This window comes from Tachysurus vachellii, chromosome 2, assembly GCF_030014155.1.
Source record: "Tachysurus vachellii isolate PV-2020 chromosome 2, HZAU_Pvac_v1, whole genome shotgun sequence".
Lineage (NCBI taxonomy): Eukaryota > Metazoa > Chordata > Actinopteri > Siluriformes > Bagridae > Tachysurus > Tachysurus vachellii.
In genome coordinates this window covers 15,113,165-15,134,192 of record NC_083461.1, presented here as the reverse complement: position 1 = coordinate 15,134,192, position 21,028 = coordinate 15,113,165, and the positions used below count along the sequence as shown (strand labels likewise).

The 21,028-nt window shown below is 37.1% G+C and overlaps 1 protein-coding gene and 1 long non-coding RNA gene across 4 annotated transcripts in view; one reads left to right on the top strand and one right to left on the bottom strand.

The window, feature by feature from the left end:
- tbkbp1 (TBK1 binding protein 1) overlaps nt 1-21,028 on the top strand; it is a 45,162-nt gene that overhangs the window by 12,505 nt on the left and 11,629 nt on the right. For 2 of the 3 annotated variants that reach the window (XM_060858688.1, XM_060858704.1), the window contains exons 2-6: nt 9,898-10,134; nt 14,092-14,217; nt 14,971-15,075; nt 15,660-15,807; nt 18,416-18,633. In XM_060858688.1, coding sequence (XP_060714671.1) covers nt 9,919-10,134; nt 14,092-14,217; nt 14,971-15,075; nt 15,660-15,807; nt 18,416-18,633 — 813 coding nt within the window. In that variant the 5' untranslated portion in view covers nt 9,898-9,918. The remainder of the gene's footprint in view (nt 1-9,897; nt 10,135-14,091; nt 14,218-14,970; nt 15,076-15,659; nt 15,808-18,415; nt 18,634-21,028) is intronic. The other variant, XM_060858696.1, reaches the window with a different exon arrangement.
- LOC132838408 (uncharacterized) lies at nt 512-10,074 on the bottom strand. Its single transcript, XR_009647628.1, has 3 exons — nt 10,007-10,074; nt 3,441-3,525; nt 512-1,413 (listed from the first exon to the last, which is right to left on the bottom strand). It is a non-coding gene; the product is annotated as an uncharacterized LOC132838408 (long non-coding RNA).

Below are 21,028 nucleotides of genomic sequence, written 5' to 3'. Positions count from 1 at the left end.
GTGAGTAGGAGGTAGGACCAGGGTGGGTCAAAGAATTAAAAATAAAAAAGTAAGAAAGATGCATGTTGCGATAGTGATACTTGAAGACATCTTCATGATACATGGGTTTTCCAGGGAGATGCAACAGTGGATCCAAAACATGAAGCCAAGAAAAGAAAAGAAATCAATTGGTATGTGTTCAATGGATATAAAAATGCGACGTGCCCTTTTACTGCTCTTACTGCGTATTATAAATAACAAAATCAAAAAGTGTTTTAACACAGAATAAAGGTATGAGAATACTTATCCAATTAGGTTATTGTAACCTTTTTTTTTCTTGTAAAGGTTTCTGATTGGTTTTCACTTCAATTTTATACATGTCATGAGAACAGAGAACGCAGAGGAAAAGAGATTTGAAAAAAATCTGATATTCTTTATAATGATCTCATTTTAATACATAAAAATACCCCAATTTAACAGGGATATGTAGACATTTTCATCCATTCTAAATAGATTTCCAATTACTCGTTACAACAAGGAGGTGGCACAGCTGGTCCCTGATTCAGTTCAGCTCCGGTTACTGTCTCTTTGGGGTTTCTGCACATGTTCTTCCAGTGTTCAAATGCTGTCCATGTTTCCTCCAGGTTCTCCAATTTCCTTTACCTCCCAAAAACCTGCTAGTAGCTGAATCCCCTAGGTTTTAATGAGTGAGTGTCTAAAGTCCCATCCAGCAAATGAAGATGAACAAATGAATATTTCATCGAAGTACCAGTGGCATCTGGTGATTCCCACATGTGCAAAGTATTTAATGTTGTTAATACATTGCAATAATCATATCATGTTATTCAGTTCCATCAGCTTCATTTGACAGTGTTGGGGAGAGAGTCTGTGGATCTGTGAAGGGAGAATTCTGGCTGCATTTCTAGACAGCATCTGCGTCATACACACAGTCCCCCCCATAGGAGAGATGTAGGTGTAGGAATCATTGAAGAGTAGGGAGAAGATGGTGAGGTGGTGGGTGCAAAAACTTTACGACAAGGAACAATGGTAATATATAGGAACTTAACCAGGAGGAATGTGGTGTTCCAGGCAAAAGCTTTCTCCCAAATTTCATTATTTCTAAACAAAATTAACTTCTAACCAGATATTCTCTCCTGGAGCTCTTAGACATCACAATTCTCATTGTACCTTTTTGTATAAATGACTAAGGTGCATTTCTACTGCTGATGGCTGATGCTACGACCACATGAGTGCGTGAGCTCTTAAGCTCTGATGGTAGGAGCAGGCAGCTGTAGTATCAGTGCCTGCGTAACTCCCACTCGATGGTAAAAATACTCAAACCTCCCCACCAGACTCAGCTCTCTCCTTCACTCTCGCTGCTCAGTGCAGTGTGTCTCTGCTTGGCCAGCCTGTGCAGGACCATCCTCCTACACACTACAATGAACAGGGTGGAAAACACAGAAGGAATAGATCTGTCAAGGTCAAAGCAAACATATAATGCACAAGGGCTTACAATTGCCTTTTGACTGTGATATGAGATATTCTGCATCCTTTGATGAAATAAGATAAGATAAGCTAATCACAAATTATAAACAGATTTTTTAAAAATCTAATAATAGCTATCATTTGATGTAAGCCAACCCATAGTACTTTGCTGCTTACATGACCCTGAATGGTTGATTATGGTGTATGTAAACACACTCACTGCTTAATTTTCTTTTTTTTTTTTGAGCTGTATAAAGCTAGGTGGAAGAAGAATGATCCAGCGATGCCCAGTTGCAACCTATGCTTGCAGTCCCCAAACCTGTGTAGGTTTCCCCAGTCTCCAAAAAACATGCTGATACTTTGAACGTCATAGGCCAAATTACCCCTAGATGTGTGCATAGTGCTCCTCCAGGATGTATTCCCACCTCACACTGAGTTTTTCAGATTAGTCTCCGGATCTATAGCAGCCTTCACCATGCTAAAGCATTCACTGAAGATAAATGAAAAAAAAAACAATATCTGGTGACCTAAAAAATATATGTTCTACTGTATGTTTCTTTTCCCTCCTTTAATTTCCTTTTGAAAATATGCATTGTAGCGTTAAACCTACTGTAAGGAAAGTTCTAGCATTTTAAAATCTAGTTCATCCAAGAATTAAAAATGGAGAAAGTTACATTTATACATTTCTTTCCAATTTTGCTGAGAAACACTTCGCCCAGCTCTAGATTTGTACTTTATTTAGTTATAGAAAATCTACTGCCAAATTTGAAAGAATTATATGTTTACAAACTGAAATGTGTTCTCATTTTGATTATCAGCATCATGCTCATTAGTCTCTGTCTCATCACCTGAGCTAAATGTCACTTGTGCCATTTATACAAGAACCTCATCACCGCCTCTCTTCACTCCACTGATCTATGTTACATCAGTGGAGAAATAATTGCTGATTAATTCAGTCTGTTCTGTTCTGTTGACTAAATACTTTGTTATTAATGTCTTTTTTTATTAGGTCATTTAAACATCATAAAACTTTGTCATTTGTAAAGAGTGTGCATGCATTTTTTTTCTGTAAGGGTCATGATGTGCAGGTGCATCATCTGATTACTAACTAAATGTAGATCAGATCAGATTGTGAAAAAAGTACAAGCACACTTATCTTAGCAAGGTTTTAGACAATTGTATGCATGCTAACTATTTTTGCTGCTGAGTTTGTTAATCTGGCTCCATATCTGAGCTTTTCAGGAAGAAAAACATGTCTGCATTAGTTTGGGAAATTAGGCTTATGTTCACATAAGATAGATACGTAAAAGTTATTGGCAGAAAATAAATAATTGGTCTATTTTGGTCGTTCATTTTGGTCATTAGGGGTTTTCCAGGATTCAGCCTTTATCAGTTCAGTTTTTTTTCCACTTTGTGACAAATATTTTGTATTTATTTTAGGGGTGTACACATATTTTAGAAAGATCTTTTATCATGGATGAGTTGTGGATTTAAATAATGATTTGAGTAATTTTATGCCTTTTTTCTTAAGGGTGCTAAAAATTCTGCAGTTTACTGTAAACAAAGGTGTTGTAAGTCCAGTTTATTTCTGACGTGGTATGTTTTACTGTCTACAAATCAAGCATTTAAGACTTAAATGATGCTGTGTTTTAAGCCTACATTAATACTACAATCCCCAGAGTCTGATTTCTAAGATTTCTCACACTTATTTAATGACAAAGTACAAACTTTCATGCTATTTTTGTCTTTTTGTGCAGACTTTATGGGATATCTTTTCTCCCTGGTGTATAGCTTTCTAAACAAATTCTAGAACTCAGTGTTCCTTTTGTTGGGGAATATGTCATTACCGCTTCAATTAATTTCCTAAACAAGTTTGTGGGTTCAGCGTGTCTTTTCTGTCCAAACTGTGTGTGTGTGTTAAAGAAAGAAATGGTAGAAGAGAATCAGGTAGAAAGGGAGAGTGTGAATCTGCATACCTGTAGCTTGGGCTCTTTAGCACTGCCTATGAAGTCACACCTTGTCTGCAGGGCTGTTAATGGACATCTCAGCATCTCCTACCACCTGTTTGTGTGTCGGTGTGTATGTGTGTTTGAGTGAGTGTGTGTGTGTGTGTGTGTGTGTGAGAGAGAGAGATAGAGAGAGAGAGAGAGAGAGAGAGAGAGAGAGAGAGAGAGAGAGAGAGAGAGAGAGAGAGAGCTATTAGGGTGCATTATATACCATCACTGTGTAAATTTTCTAAATCTATAACATGCACATAAGGAAGAGCAGAAGAGAAGTGCTGCAGTGGAGGTGATAAATGAGCTAGCAGGGCAAAGCTTCATCACAAACATTATATGGTGGAGGTTAGTGAGACCAGATGCATATGTTTGTGCAGTTAGTACTGAAAAGTGAGAAGTAGACAAACCATAGGTGATATTATTCTTATTATGGTGGTCTGTGCATGTATCCAGGCAATCTTTATTTGGGACAATATTTATTACTCCACTAGAAGTACATTTTTATTTTAAAATCCCTAGAAATAATAAACCCAAGACAAATACAGTCATTTATTGCTTAAAAGTTATTGTCAGTTTAATGAGGCATAAAATAGCGATAACAAAAATACACTGTATGGCTTAAAGACAGATAATAACTCTCACATGTGTTTTTTGAACATGCCATTTTAGATTTAGTCCCACATTTATTTACATTAGTCCCCAGTTTCTTTTCTGGGAGGGTTTTCCACTAGATTTTGTATCTTGGCACATCAGATATCAGAAACACCATAGACACACATAATTCACCCCTAAGGGCAGCTTATTCACACATACAGTAGGGGCATATCAACATATACAGTCCAGCTACTGGAACATTTTTGGGAGGTAGAAGGAAATAAAGACCATGAAGCCAAAACACATAGTAAAAAAAACACACAGACAGAAACATAAGATCCATGTGAAGCAGCAACAATACCAATTGTGTCACTTATTTAGTGCTGCATACTTAGCTAAGGACATCATTCTGCCCTTTTTGCTACAGTGTTCAGCTCTATGATGAGTTCAGCTCTCATCCTCTCTGCATCCTCTATCGAATAAACTATAATGTATATTTTACATCATAGTGCCATTTTTTTCAATATAGTAAAATACTATAATATTGATATTAATAATATGATATTAATATGAATTTAATGAGTCACACCCTATCATTCACTGTTCATATAAAGCTGAGTAACTAAACGCTCTCCAAGAAGAATTGATCATTATAAAACTTTACATTTTGTGCAGCAACACAATTTTATTGAGACTTCACTCATCACATCAGGTGGTGATTTATTTTGAGGGTTAAGTTTACAAAAATCAAATAAAATATCCATGTAATAGTTGACTTCAGTAAGAGAGAATGAATTTAGAATTCAACAAATTTTATGCAGTAAAACAAATTTTAATAGAACAACTGACTAGAGAAAATGTCAAGCAACTGTTAGGTATTGCTTTAGTACACTCCTGTGTTCAGCAGTAGTTGACAGTAATCGCCTAAATGACTACGTAACATAAGATAAGCTGACAGGATTTTTAAGAGGTTTACAGTCTGTGCATTTATTAATAAATATGTTTGTGAGCATTTATATTACGAGACATCTGTATCAGCCAGTCGGTTTCAGTGATATTCAATTCAATTTCTGTAGCAATGATTGTAGTTATGCGGTCAAGACACCATTTTAAAGCTTGATGTTATTAAATATAATCTATCTGTCATTAACTATAATAAACCTTAATTACGACACATTTTTTTTTACTTTTATTGACTTAGGAGCCCTCTGATGTTTATGCATTTTTATTGACCTTGATTTAGAGCTAAAATCATTGCATATAGACAGAAAAATGAGGACTGTTAATATTAACAATTAAAGATTTTTTTCTTAAATCTCAGTTAAGAGCTTTAAATGCAGATTTGTCGTTGAATACAAAATCACAAAGAAGTGTGTGTGTGTGTGTGTGTGTACTTCCAGGATATCAAGAATATTACATAGAATGTAGATCTGCATCTCTGTTGTGTGAGTAATCAGATCTCAGTGCCAAGTTTAATAAAGCCAGATAAAAAAAAAGCAAAATATACAAGTCACCAGTCTCTAAGATAAATATTCAGAACTGATAACAATCATAGAAGAAAGGCCAAAAATCTGGATAGCCAGAAAAAAAAATTATAATTTTAAATAAGTTAATAAGTCAAACAGGACCACAAGTTACTATACTTAATATACTGTATGTGAGACTGCAAACGAAGCAAAAAAAAAAATCATGTATGCAGAAAGGAGAATGTGTGTTTCTGTTGTTCAGAAGGCTGCAGTAGTTGCATGTATAGCTGTTTCTCAATGGGGGGAGACATGGAGATTCGTTTTTTATGATGGTTTTTTTGGAGGCCCAGATTGTACAGACACTTGCTCATTTCATTTCTAACACATTGCAGGCAATCATTACACTAGCTGTGATTTTGTTTTGTGTTGTTGTCTCCAGTCTACTGTTCCAAGCCAAGCACATATAGATTCGGTTAGGAGTGCACTTACCCACACACAATCTGCTGCCATTAACATATGTATCACACAGTCCTAACCCAAAACACGGCACATATTATCACAGCTGAAAATAAAAATGCCGGCCAATATGTGTCTTTAGTCAGACAGTAGTGTCCACGATTTTAAGAACACAGTGAATATTTTCTGAGCTTTTTTCTCAAATTACTTCAAATCATTAGTTATGTTTTACAAAATCTAATCTTAAATTCTTGTTGTATACATGTATATGTACATGTGTATTTGTGTATTTCTTGTACATTTAAGAAAGGTATGTTGATTAATAACTCTGCCATGAGACATTATTGCCTTATTAAATATTATCGTGCAAGTGGCTTATTCTTAATCGGAAGACCTTGTTTAAAATATCCCAAGAAGACATAAATGTGTCTTTTATGCTTAATTGCGCAAAAAAAAAAAAAAAAAAAAAAAAAAAAAATTATAAAATTATTCAGGCAAGGATTTCGTCATTCTGTCACAATAAGAGAATGAAAATTTTAATCATCCGATTCTGATAAATATGTTTACTTTAAGATCCCTAATTAGCAAAAGACAAGGCTACAGGCATGCATATTATTTAGCCAGTGTCACAGATCACTGGTGTAGAGCTTTGTTTTCGCACATGGTGTACTTTTCACTTTATCAAACCCCAGAGACAGTAATGTGTCATAAAAGTTTCTTTTAATTTACTCTTACTCTGTAAATAAGCTTTCAAGATCTATATGTGTCTTTGACCAAATGACAATGTGTGTGTGTGTTTGTGTGTGTGTTTGTGTGTCTGCATACCTGTGTATACTTGCTTTTAATATCTGGCAGTTTAAATGGATGCTTTCATACTTGGAAGCTTTAATGTCCACAGGTTATCCTCAGCTCAATGCTTTTAAAATGAGGAGGCTTTGTAATATTTGATTTTCTTCACACATACTGAAAGCATTGAATAAAATATCTCTTCCAGTCTTTGTTGTGCCACAGACAACAACACAATAGAACAACAGGGATGATACAACAAGATTCATTCAGAATAAAGTGATGTACTGTCAATCATTCCTTCATTCGTGGGTCTGAAGTCTGTAACCCCTGGCACTGAGTGTGAGGTGAGAAAACACCCTGGATGGAACAGCAGTCCATTGGACAGCACCATGCGCACACATTCACATACTTCTTCAAACCAAAGGGCTATTTAGAGTAGCCAATCCACATACTGGCATGGTTTTGTGAGTGGGGAGAAAAACAGATAGAACTCCAAACGTACAATAACACAAACTAATGATCGGAACAGGCCCTTTTGATCTGTGAGGTAGCAACACTACCTATTGCAAATAGTACCACCTGTCAATCAAATCTATGTCACTCTGCCTTTTACAGCTTTGAGATGTTAATCTTGGAGGTACTTGTAAGAGTGTGTGTATGTTTTGAAGGCCAAAAAAGTTAGTTTGGCGAGTCGACTCTATATCAGATACTAAGCTGTTGGAGAGAGATAAGAGTCCTTAGGTGCTCACAGTGACCGCATTTATGTCTTTACTGTCCAAATATCTATTTCGCTATTTCTATATCTATCTACACTACATATATATATATATATATATATCTCCAGTAGATGGAGATTTCTGAATCATCCTCTTTTCCGGTGCTACATAGACCACACATATGGTGATTATAAAAATAAAAATAAAAAGCAGGCACCAGCAACACACCTGATTCTTACAGAAATAGAAGCTCGGGGAAAGCTTTAGGAGACTCATAGGTTGATATTAACATTTCAAATGCCCGGAAATTACTTTACTGTCCTCCACCAACACACATTGCTTCTAATCAGAGCAGCAATCTCTCCCATCCTCCCTCTGTGAACATGCTGCTAACTCGTGCCCGAGCAAATGTATCAGTGTGTGTGTGGGTGTGCTTTTGGATTACCCCTGAAGGAGAGAGAGGAAAGGAAAAGAAAACTGGAGAGAATGAAGGAGCCCGGCCAAGAATTTTTTTGTACATATACAGTATGATACACACACAAGTGACTGAAAATAGTTCAATAAGCACGGTGTGGCTGACTCATATTGTGTGCAGTGAATTCTCTTCACACCTCCATACTTCATCAGGTTGGTAGCCTCATTTTGACACTAGTGTAAGCTCATGGTGATTCTGCTCTGCACTGGGCTCTGGTCAATAAACAGTGGTCAGTAACATCACTGGCACAATTCATCATCAGCTTTACGCTGCACACACACTCAAGAATACAGAGTCAGCACACCTAATTTATTATAGCTTTTTCTTTCTGATTCATGACAATGCCCTGGTGCAACTAACTCACAACAACATTTTCACTCAGAAACTGACTCTACAATATGTGATCCCCTTTGATATTAGTCATAACATTATTGAATAATTGGGTAAGTACTGCAGCTGTGGGACTTTGTATGACTAGACCTATCATACATTATTTTATAACTCACAGTTCTTGCGCAGTAATGTACTTTGCCTTTTCACAGCTCCAGGGAACCGGATTCGATTTGGAGCTCAGTTCTGTGCATGTTCTCCCCATGCCTGTGGGTTCCCTCCAGGTTCTCCATTTGAGATAAATTGCTCCTAGGCATTAATGTGTGTATGCATGGCACCCTGCAACAGACTGGAATCAGATGCCTGGTATATTCCTGCCTGATGCCTAGTGTTCCTGTCCTGTGTCTCTGACCAGGATAAAGCAGTTACTGAAAGTTAGAGAGGTTTGACCTCATTCTTTCTTCTTTTAATGGTATTTGGAATTTATTTAGAGCCTTATATTTTCCAAATGTATCCCATACCGAGTTGGACCATCGCTGTGATTCTGTAGTGATTGTGGGCCAGCAGTGGGCCATTACTTCTGTCTACAGTGTTGGTCTATTTAATTCAATACATATTAAAAACAGTGGCAATGATCCTGGAAGTATATTCTATAGACATGTGCTGTGTTTGAATCCATCCCCTGTCTATCATATAGTGCTCTATTTGCGGGTCATTTAAAAGTGTGGTCCTTATTCCCCGATTCTCAGTGGACAAATAATAATTCTCTGATAGTACACTATTTTATCACTTATAGTGCATCTACATAGTGCTGCTATATGTACGTCTTCCACAATAAATAAGTACCATAACTGATTTACAGCTTGTAATTTAACATAACATTAAATTACAAGCTGTAAAAAATGTTGCTGTTCGTTATGGTACTTATTTATTGTGGAAGAATAAATAAGTACCATAACGAACAGCAACATTTTTTACAGCTTGTAATTTAACTTGTCAAGATGAATAGCAAATTGGCCAATTTTTTACATAAATGTAAGTAGATAAGTTTTCTTCCTATAAAATGGGATTTCAATTAAAGAAACTTCCTAATTCAAATATATACAAGTAGAGTAACTGTCAAATAAATACTTGTATTATAGCAATCTATAGCTTGCTATGCGCTAATACTTGCTAAAATTGCCTAAAACATAGTTAACTTAGCTAGTTAAATATCTTAGCATGTGTAATAAAAAATGTAATAAAAAAATAATTAATAATTTAAAAAAATAAACTTTTTTTGACACTTTTTTATGTAAAAAATTTTTTTAAATATGCTTGCATATACTAGATCATTCTTAAGACCCTCTGGCAATTAGAACAAAATGTATAACTTAATATAACATACTTAATATAAGTTTACTAAATACTTTTTTTCTACATCTACACTGGCTGAAGGGTCTGCAGATTTCCCTATCTCTAGGGAGGGTTATGTGTAATACAGGGTAGTGGGTTGCATAGACAGCAGCCTAGTCACTGGTGCTAATAAAGTGAGACCAAAACGTGTACAGTCAAGCAAGAATTAGCAACTTAACATCACAGATATATCTCTATATGTCTCTCTATCTTAGGCTGAGGAAGAGAAGTGAGTGATGGAGTCTCTGTTTGGAGGGGAGCTGGGATTGCTGGGAGGAAGTGAGGGACTGAAGGAAGATGGCTGCTGGGCAGGATCGCCCTTACCTGAGGATATGTACTCAGCCTCCCATTTTGCCCTCATCAGCGCTTACCAGGACATTAAGACCCGACTGGCCGGCCTGGAAAGGGAGAACACTGACATCAAAAGGAAGCTGAAGCTTTACGAGATAAAGGTAATGTAGCCTCAGAGGAAAACTTGCCACAAGAGATGGAGCATCAAACTGAAAGATTATTATATGTCAGCTCTCACCCGATGGAGCAGCTGTGATCACTGAGCACTTTGATTGGCTGAATAAATGAACAGGCATGTTGTTATTGAGAGTTTGAGCTCTGTGGGAAACATTAATAATAACACTTGGGACCAAACCAAGCTTCAGAAGAACTCTGCTTTGACCCAGATGTGCTGTATAAAAGAGTTTTATTTATAACTCAGCTGGACTGCAAGCTTGGCAGAGTATAAACAACTCACCTAATACATGTGAGGGTGGACACACGATAATAAATCTGGGGTGAAAATGTATTACAAAATTGACAACGCAATATATTCTGGTTTCGTATGGGGAACAACATAAAGAGACACTGTACATACATACATACATACATACATACAACCACACAGATTTGTCTTACTTTCTCTTAGAGAACCTTTCACTGACAATTATTAATGCAGCTAATTAATGCTATACCTACACTCAAGTCAAACGCAACCTTAACTTTAGTAAACAGCTGCAGGAAAAATCAGTTGTGGGAACCAGCTTACTGTATGTCCTTACAACATCAGAACTCTCAGATATTGCTCTGCTTGTGGGGACCATTTGTTCCCACCAAGATATAAAAACAATGCCTACACACTCTCACCACTATAAGTAATAGGCAGTTAAAATATATCACCAAAAACAGAATAATGGAATACATTGAAAAAACACAGGAAGCATTTTACTCATATTAATATTATTAATATGAACTGCAGCGTTAACGTGTGACTATTTATTGATTAAACTTTACTTGCCTGAAATCAAAATGAAGTTTGTGTAACATTTCAGATGATACTCAACCGTGTTCAACTAAAAGAATGTAGCCTCTTCCTTGCTGTCTGTAATTGCATCATTAATCTTCCTGGTGCTGTTCTAGCACAAGACTGAGCGATATTGCTGCACTCAGCAGTGCTGGATGACCATGATCCACTCTAACCTCTTCCCTGGAGCATTTTGCCTGTTCTTCTTGTCAGATCCTATGCACTGGCCAGACTGCTAGGGTCTACACAAAGTGCTAACAACTTCCCAGTGCACATTCAAGACCATATGGACAAGAGCAGTTTATATGTGATAGTATATGTGCTAAAGGAACACTGTTGTTTTTGTTCTGCAGGTCACGATAAGAAAGAGTGCTCCATTTATAGGTCTTTGAGTCACTCATTCCTCAGCAGGTGTAGGTAGGTGTGACAGCAGGACTAGGTGCTGAATAGCAGCTGTGTTCAGGGACATGGTGCTCAGCACAGTCTTGCACAGTGCTCAGTTCAGGCAGAAACACTCAGAATCAAGCTCACACAGTTCGTCCTTTAAAGCTTCTAATCTATTTTGTGTAATGGTAAAATGTTCAAGTATACAAATGAATATGTTCTGTTTGAGTTAAGGTAGAGTGTGATGTTAAAACTCATTCATCTCTTTGCCAGGGCTCCTCTTTCAGCGCTGATACACACAGCTAACTCAGAGCTTTGTGTGTCTCATTTATTGGGCTGCAAATGTAGGACAACGAGAAGCTTTTTGGCTTCCTATTTGTCACCCTGTGGTAGAAATGCACAATCGCAGGAATGAGCAATTTCTCAAATGCATGAATTGTATTGTAGCACAGATGACATTTCAATATTCACAGTATTTATCTCATCATTAGCTATGTCCTTAACAAGCCAGCAAAATGTCACCTGCCATTTAAAAAATATGAGCTGAATATTCAGATGAAATCATTATCTGACACAGGTAATGCATGCTCCCTGAATATTGTCACCCAAATTGCACATTAAATAACACTGTACCTGGTAATAACAGTGATGTGTGACAGGCCAATTCTCACAATACACACACACACCACTCTCCCCCAGTTACTCTGTTCGAGTGGCGTCTTCATATTTTCTGTCTTGTACTGATTCCTTCTCCCTCGCCTCCATTTATCTATCTATCCTAATATCACAAGTCTCTCTTTCTGCTTTCAGTTTAGATAGTTAGATAATTAGAGATAGATAGATAGATAGATAGATAGATAGATGTGGTGTGAAAAAGTGTTGGCCCCTTCCTGATTTTTATTTTTTTTGCATGTTTGTCACACTAATGTTTCAGATCATTAAACAAATTGTATATTGTAAAATATTAGTAAAAGATAACAAGTAAACACAACATGCAGTTTATAAATGAAGGTTTTTATTATTAAGGGAAAACAAAATCCAAGCCTAACCTCTATCAAGCGTTTGCGATAACTTGCAATGAGTGTTACAGCTCTGTGGAGGAATTTTGGTGCACTCATCTTTGCAGAATTGTTGTAATTCAGCCACATTGGAGGGTTTTCAAGCATGAACCGCCTTTTTAAGCTCATGCTACAGCATCTCAATAGGATTCAGGTCAGGATTTTGACTAGGCCACTCCAAAGTCTTCATTTTGTCCTTCTTCAGCCATTGAAAGGAGCCTTTATGTTCTTTTTGCTCAGCAGCAGTTTTCGTCTTGGAACTCTTGGAACTATTTTTGCCCAGTCTCTTTCTTATGTTGGAGTCATGAACATTGACCTTAACTGAGGCAAGTGAGGCCTGAGTTCTTTTCAATGTTGTTGTGGGGTCTTTTGTGACATCTTGGATGAGTCCAAGATCTTCTGGTCATTTGGGTCGGCCAGCCACTCCTGGGAAGGTTTACCACTGTTCCATGTTTTTGCCATTTGTGGATAATGGCTCTCACTGTGGTTTGCTGAAGTCCCAAAGCTTTAGAAATGGCTTTATAACCTTTACCAGAGTGATAGATCGCAATTACTTTCTTTCTCATTATTTCCTGAATTTCTTTGGCTCTCACCATGATGTGTAGCTTTTGTGGATCTTTTGGTCTACTTCACTTTGTCAGTCAGGTCTTATTTAAGTGATTTCTTGATTGTGAACAGGTGTGGCAGTAATCAGGCCTGTGTGTGGCTAGAGAAATTGAACTCAGGTGTAATAAACCACAGTTAAATTATGTTTTAACAGGGGGGCAAACACTTTTTCACACAGGGCCAGGTGGGTTTGGATTTTGTTTTGCTTTGTAAGAAAAGGGGTTTGGGGTTTCATTTGTTAACAAAACAATTAAACTTAATAAAAATATATATTTAGAAAACAGATATAAGCTTATTCAGGTTTAAAAGCTTTAAGAGCATGATGCAATGTTTTGCTTTTTTTTAGTGACTGTTAACCAGCAGTATAAAGGAATGATATAGGGATATACAGAAGGTAGATGTGTATTAATATATTTCAATATATTGAATGTAAATAAAAAACAGTGTGCCTGAGTTACCTAGCAGTCTGACAATGTCTGAAAATCAAGGATGAGTGTCTGCGAGAATTAACATAACAGCCTCAATAGCATTTAAATTCATATGGCAAGAGATGGTACAAATCACAAAATGGATTCAGTAGAGACATTGCATGCCTGCAGACTTCCAGGCATTGTTTGAGTTATCATCTAATCAGAGATTGTATATCATAAAAAGAGCTATAAAATAACCTTCCTACATTTAGGGGTACTTTGTTCCTTTTCTAGTTTGGAATGGCTAAATAAATGTGTCTTTCAGAATGCCAACAGATGTACTGTACAACAGACAAGTCATTGCTTTAAAAAACTGCTACCTCTTCATATATCTATTGTTGAATCTTCTGAGCTGTGCATCTCAGTTTCTTATGAATCATCTCATAATGCAAAAAAATGCTGTATCCTGGGCGTTGTGTTGTTTGTTCTTCTAAATCAGCATGATAATATTATCCCACCAGAGAGTGTTGTGCTCTCAGCAAGAATAACATATTTACACTGTATTATGAGAAGCATTCGAATGTGTGAGTGTCATCGATATCTTTATAGTTTAATGTAAAAGATGCACTCTCACTTGAAATGGTGTTTTGTGTGCAGTTTCCTACAATCAATGACTTTGGTGAGGACAGGAACTCCTACTGCTCCTTCGAGCCAAAAGACACGGCCCTGCTCCAGTCTGAGAACGACAACCTGCAGCAGAGAATCAACATCCTCACCCATGAGGTCAGTGGAGATGTTTATGATGCAAAACGACACAATCTTGTTTGTCTGTTTATCCATTTTCAGGCAGAGGAGTAACTGTGGAACCAATTTTAGGATTTAATTAGATTTATGTGCTTTCACCCTGATTTTAGACAAGTACAAACTTCTTCCTCTAGCAGTGATGTGAAGAGATGATTACTTTTGTGATGCAAACCAGTCTACTTCTGATGCCTCTCATTACATCTTACTTGCCAATTAATGATGACTGATATCAGTTTCCATAAGCAACCAGTAGCCTCTGCCATTTCTCTGGCATACATGATTGTATGACTGTATGCCTCATCTCCCACCTCTCTGCCTTCCTTCTTATGCACCAGTGACCTTCATCTTTTATTTCAGTCTTATAAATTGCGTTTTCGCTCTTTTTTGCTTGTTTATTTCTCTTGCTTACACCCAGAAATTTACAGCAAGCTAGACCTGGGTTCTGGTGTAAAACCCTTTAAAATAAATTGCCTTTATCTGGTTTAATGGAGCCTAATACAAACCACCATTATCTGTAAAAGCAGGTGATTAGTGTTGAGAGGTTTAAAATAGGATAATCACTGAAGCTGGCAACAAGAGTCTGGCTATCATTTGCACTTCTTCTATCATGTATGTTTAGTTAAACATATTCATGGGGAATTTCTGTACTAATGTAATGTTACACATTGGAGGCTTAGACATTTATAAAGTTGCATTTATAAAGTTCTCACTCACTTTGTGTGTGTTGACCAGCTTCAAAAGGGTAAGGAGCGGGAGGAGCAGCTGGAAGATGTTATTCAGGCCTATGAAAAGATCCACATGGAGAAGACTAATCTCCAGAGAGACCTGGACAAGATGGTGAGACTGAGCACTTGTGCTCCCTAAAACATTCATACAAAACTCTGCTATCCAGGCTTTCTAACTTTGGCAACAGACACCACTGAAAGGAATTATTAGTAACCCTGACATCTGGTCTAATCCTTTATCCAACCAGGTGTCTGCTTGATTAATCTGCACTGTGCACAACTCCTAATTGGGCACAGGCCCAAAAGGTGCAAAAGATTTTCTTCTCAGGCTTGTAGTCGATCAAATCCTACTTTTAATATGTAAAAATTCTTAACTGTATAATATGTATGATAATATTGTCATTATTATTCATCTATCCCGAATGGCTTCATGTTTGGCTTTGGCCAAAAGACTGGCTTTGTAAATTACATGATGCAAGCGTCAGAGCATCTGCGCCTCTCGCCACACTCACACACTCAGTTAACCATCAGCTGTTGCATTTTCACAAACTCATCTTTTGTTATTAGAATAAAGCATTTATAATCAAGCTGAAGAACAACAGCCATGGTCTGTTTCTCTTCTGAGTCTGTCTTTATTTTTTTTGACTCAATTTAATATATGCCTCTGTATATTATATACACTTTTGTGTGTCAAAGACATCTTTGGTGGAGAAGCACATGGAGCGCATCCACAGTCTGGAGGCTGCTCTGAGGCAGCGAGACAGCTCTCTACACAAATTCAACACACAACTGCACAGCAAAGACATGCAGTACCTGCAGCTACATGCCAGTCCTGACACACACAGTAGGTCCTTCTTAGCTCTTTGTGTGTGTGTGTGTGTGTGTGTGTGTGTGTGTGTGTGTGTGTGTGTGTGTGTGTGTGCATGCGTGCTTGTGTGTGTATGTTTGTATGTGTTTAAGCCCCTGTTCATGAACATCTTATTGCACTGTTCCATCTGTTCTGAGAAATACATTTAGTGAATTCACAGAAATTAATGTTTTTAGCCATCTTTCATCATAAAAATAAAGCATGTAACGAAATATGAATATTGGGATATTTGTACTGATATTCATTCAGCATAAAAAAAAATTTGATAGAGAATATCACCAGCAGGTTAAAACAAAAATTCTAATTCGGAAAGTGGGATTAAAAATAGTTTTAAAAGTATTTAATTCTGTGCACCAAATGATAAAAGGTTGAGAATCTGTCGGAATCTGCTTCCACTTCTGCCCTTAGTGTAAAAAAGGTAGAAAGTCATAGGGCTCATATTTCATTCTAAAGCTTAATAAGTAACTGTTCTGGTTTAATTACATTACACCCTGTTCTGGATCTCACAGAAAGAATAAATGTAGTTCTGTTGTCCAACCTCATCTTTAACTTGAAATAAATTGTTTCCAAGGTGTTGCAATCTGTCTGTGTGCTTTGATTGTTTTATGAGCAGATCTTCCCACGCACTCCGCTCACATTTAATGTTCACAACAAGCCACAAGGGATAGGAGAACTTCACAGATCAGCACAACTGCAGTGGTCATAAACCTGGCTCTATCTTTTGGCCTGTAGGAGGGAAGATTCTCTCAAAAGCTGACTCATTCAGTGCAATTCCGAAATGCAAAATGTATTTCAGCATCCACTTCACTTCAACTAATTTTTACAAAACGAGGAAAAACTGTTGTTGTGCAAGAGACAAGAAATTAGTTCTTGGCTGCGAGCATACAAAGTGATGGCCAAAGTGTAGAGAAAAACTGTGGTAACGTAGGTGTGCACGTGGGTGTGTGGTAGTTCATGCTCGCTTATTGCTGAACCATCACAATAGGTGCTTGCTCAAGGACTGTTTCTTTCTGAGCAGCTGAATCACAGCGCCCACGCTGGGGGAGAAGTGCAGGATTCGCCCGAGTCTCTCATCCTCCATCATCATCACCACGTCGTCATGCCTGGCACAATGCAACGAGGAGGCCCTGCTGGCATGCTGCCCTCTGCGTGGCACATGCAGTCAGCACTGCGGCAACTAACTGTGTATTCATAAAAGACATTAATTATGGTTGCACTTATCCAAGTCACTGCAGGTCTTTGGATATCATGTGCATTTTAAAGCAGGTAGCAGCATGTCCAGTGGTTTTCCAGTTGTTTGTAGGCTTGCTGAAACTAAACTGTTGATAATAGGCTGTGAGCTGAAAAAGGATCAAAGTCTATTTGGACATCAAACATGAGATTCTAGGCTGTCACATAGCGGCTGCTTTGAGGATCAACTCTGTATTTGCAGTGTGTGTATTTGTCTTTGAGTTGATGCCCATGAAGTGAAAATTAAATAAGTAGGGTTAAAATTATCCAGTGCCTTTCTCACTCAATATTAATATTAAAATAAAAAGTTTAATATTGGGCATATTTTATTTCAACATTATTTCAAATCATCAGGCAAAAAAAGACTAGGCAGAAAGAACTTGGATTTTTTTTCTTTAAATCATAATTAAGTCAAAATTTTGTAATTAGGTTTACATTATAGGCTTAATTAATGTCATGGAACAATCAAAAACATTAGTTAAGCACTTACATTTTATCAGCTATAAACAGTCATGAGCGATAAACAGTCCTGAGTCCTGAACATCAGCAAGACAAATGAGTTGATAGTGGCCTTTAGCATGAAGCAGGAGAGGAGTTAGCAGCAACTTAGGACCTCAGTGGAGAGAATAAAGTGTTTCTGGTACCTCAGTGTTCACATCACGCAGGACTTGTCACGATCCTGTCACATCAACACCGTGAAGAGGCCGGCCTGTCAGAGACTTCAAACTGCCCTCTAAGGTGCTAAGGACCTTTTACATCTGAACCACTGAGAGTGTCATGACAGGAAGCATCACAGCCTGGTTTATGAACAGAAAGCGGTGCTAAATCAAGGCCAGAAAGAACAACAGCCATCTGAACAACAGACTCTTCTCTTTGTTGTGGTCAGTTTTTCTTTCCGTGCTTCTGCTCCCTGAAGGCCAACACAGAAATAACAAGGAGGAGCTTCTTCCCACAGCTTATTTGGGCTTTCGACCAGGAGAACAAATAGGAAAAGAGCTTGAATTTTTCTTTATATATGTTAGCCAGACATTTGCACAGAACATATTACACATATTACACACAATCTGCACACACACATACACGCACACACACACACACACACACAAACATAATTTAACATATTTCCTTTATTTCGGTATATTTTGGTTTGTATTCTTTGTTTTATTCTCTTTTGTATTCAACTTTTGCACAGATAGTCAAAAACATTTTGCTACTGTATATGCAGTACTGTATAGATGTATATGTGATGAATCCCTTCTCAAGCTTCTCTTTTTGATAGCAAAGAAAAAAAAATCTCTTCAGTCATCAATAAATAGCTTCGTTTGTGTGACAGTTTTGTGTTTTTCTATGCCAGGGCTAGACTGCCCAGCTTTGACCCTCCAGAGCTCCCGCAGCCTAGATACTCTCTCTGACCTGAAACTGCAGCGTTTGGAGGCCGAGCTAGAAGGGGCACGTCATGAAGCCCAGGGGGCATGTCAGAGGGAGGAGGAGATAAAGGCTGAATGTGAAAGACTGCAAAAAGATCTAAGAGATCTTCAGAACAACCAGAGACAACAGGTCCGTACCCTTCAGGTAGAGTTGAGAGATGTTTGGAGTTGCATTATATAAATAAAGGTCCATAGAGAAAACAGAGATAAATAATAGTATTTGGAATCCCAGACTGTGGGACATCAGTTCTCAAGCTTCCATTCTTCCATTAGTATTCAGACTAATTTTCCAGCCTAGTCAATAATTATACACTTATTTGGAGCTGTGGCTTTGGAGAGAATGTACAGAATACAGAAAAAATAAATAAATAAATCATAGTTCCTTTCACTGTGCTGGAGATTTATTTCTGATAATATTCTCTAATTCTTTTTTTTTTTTTTTTTAGCTTATTTCTGTTATTTTTATACACATCTGGAGCTTTGCCCAAGATTTTTGTTATTATCACTTTACTGGTTTGATGATTTATTGTAGTTTTTTTTTTAAGTGCTTATAATGTTCAACCTTTTCTGCTAATCAATTCTCAAACTGCTCCATTTGGCTTCAGCGCAAGTTACAGTGCATAATGCTACTACAACAGCATAGCTGAGATTTTGAATAGTTGGGACATCCATTAGCCTGTAGTTTTTTGCAATTCCCAAAACCCTCACCATGCTTCAAATGCACACTTCCACATATAACTACACAATCATAAATCACCTTTAACATTTGATAAAATCACTGAATCTTCAAGCTAAGCTCTAGGCTTGTAGCAGTAAAGCATGACAACTCACAAATTCTTACACATTAAATCTTACCCATTTAATGCTGAAAAATACTGACATACATTTACTATATTGAGGCTTTAATCACTTGCAACTTTCAAACATTATTTCATCAGGATACATCATCTGCCATGTTTATCTGATTTTTGTCATCAGCACCAATAACTAACAGCTCATCTCTTCTCCTGTTCTTCATTAGTTCAGGTTTTAACTCCTGCTTAAGTGTTTGGGTTGGGTCCTTCTCAACAGACATTTGGCAATATCATACTAACTGTCTTCTTCATCATATTTTTCAAGCAAACACAAAAATATAGAGCACGTGATTATTTAAAGAAAAATGAATTAATTACACACTGCTACTCTGTATTTTTCTCCTGAGGACTTTCTCGATGTTTACATTGACATTCGCACACTAGTTATTGCTGTTTCTGTGTCTTACCATAATAATAAATTGTAAGTAATCCAAACTATACAAATTTGGCATGTCAAATTTAGCATATGACATATTTAGCATCATCATGTGACACAACCAGGACTTAACCTATATTACACACATTAAGTTTAACTAGTTAACGTTACACACTACATACATACTGTAGTAACTATTCAGTGACATCCAAAATACTGTACAATCATTTCATAATTATTTTTAAAATGTATAATTTTACTGTAGCTCAAACCAGAATCAACTTCAGTCTTGTGGCATAAAATAGTTTATTCTGACAAATGTGTTCAATTTTTTTAAAACTCAATGTATAAATCTTTCCTCAGGTCTTACATACATGCCAAAAACCGACAAGACTTATGCTTTTCTAATATTATTTTGTTTCCTCTTCACTCATTAAATAAATAGTTTATACCACAATGCTGTTGAATCTCACTGGGCACAAAATCTTGATTTATTCTCTATAACAGCATTCCATGTAGAGATATAGAATCCTACAGTCCATGTAGAGATATAGAATCCTACAGTCCATGTAGAGATATAGAATCCTACAGTCCATGTAGTGATATAGAATCCTACAGTCCATGTAGTGATATAGAATCCTACACTCCATGTATTGATATACTGTAGAATCCTACAGTCCATGTAGAGATATAGAATCCTACAGTCCATGTAGTGATATAGAATCCTACACTCCATGTATTGATATACTGTAGAATCCTACACTCCATGTAGAGATATAGAATCCTACACTCCATGTAATGATATAGAATCCTACACTCCATGTAGAGATATAGAATCCTACAGTCCATGTAGAGATATAGAATCCTACAGTCCATGTAGAGATATAGAATCCTACAGTCCATGTAGAGATATAGACTCCTACAGTCCATGTAGAGATATAGAATCCTACACTCCATGTAGAGATATAGAATCCTACAGTCCATGTAGTGATATAGAATCCTACACTCCATGTATTGATATACTGTAGAATCCTACAGTCCATGTAGAGATATAGAATCCTACAGTCCATGTAGTGATATAGAATCCTACACTCCATGTATTGATATACTGTAGAATCCTACACTCCATGTAGAGATATAGAATCCTACACTCCATGTAATGATATAGAATCCTACACTCCATGTAGAGATATAGAATCCTACACTCCATGTAGAGATATAGAATCCTACAGTCCATGTAGAGATATAGAATCCTACAGTCCATGTAGAGATATAGAATCCTACACTCCATGTAATGATATAGAATCCTA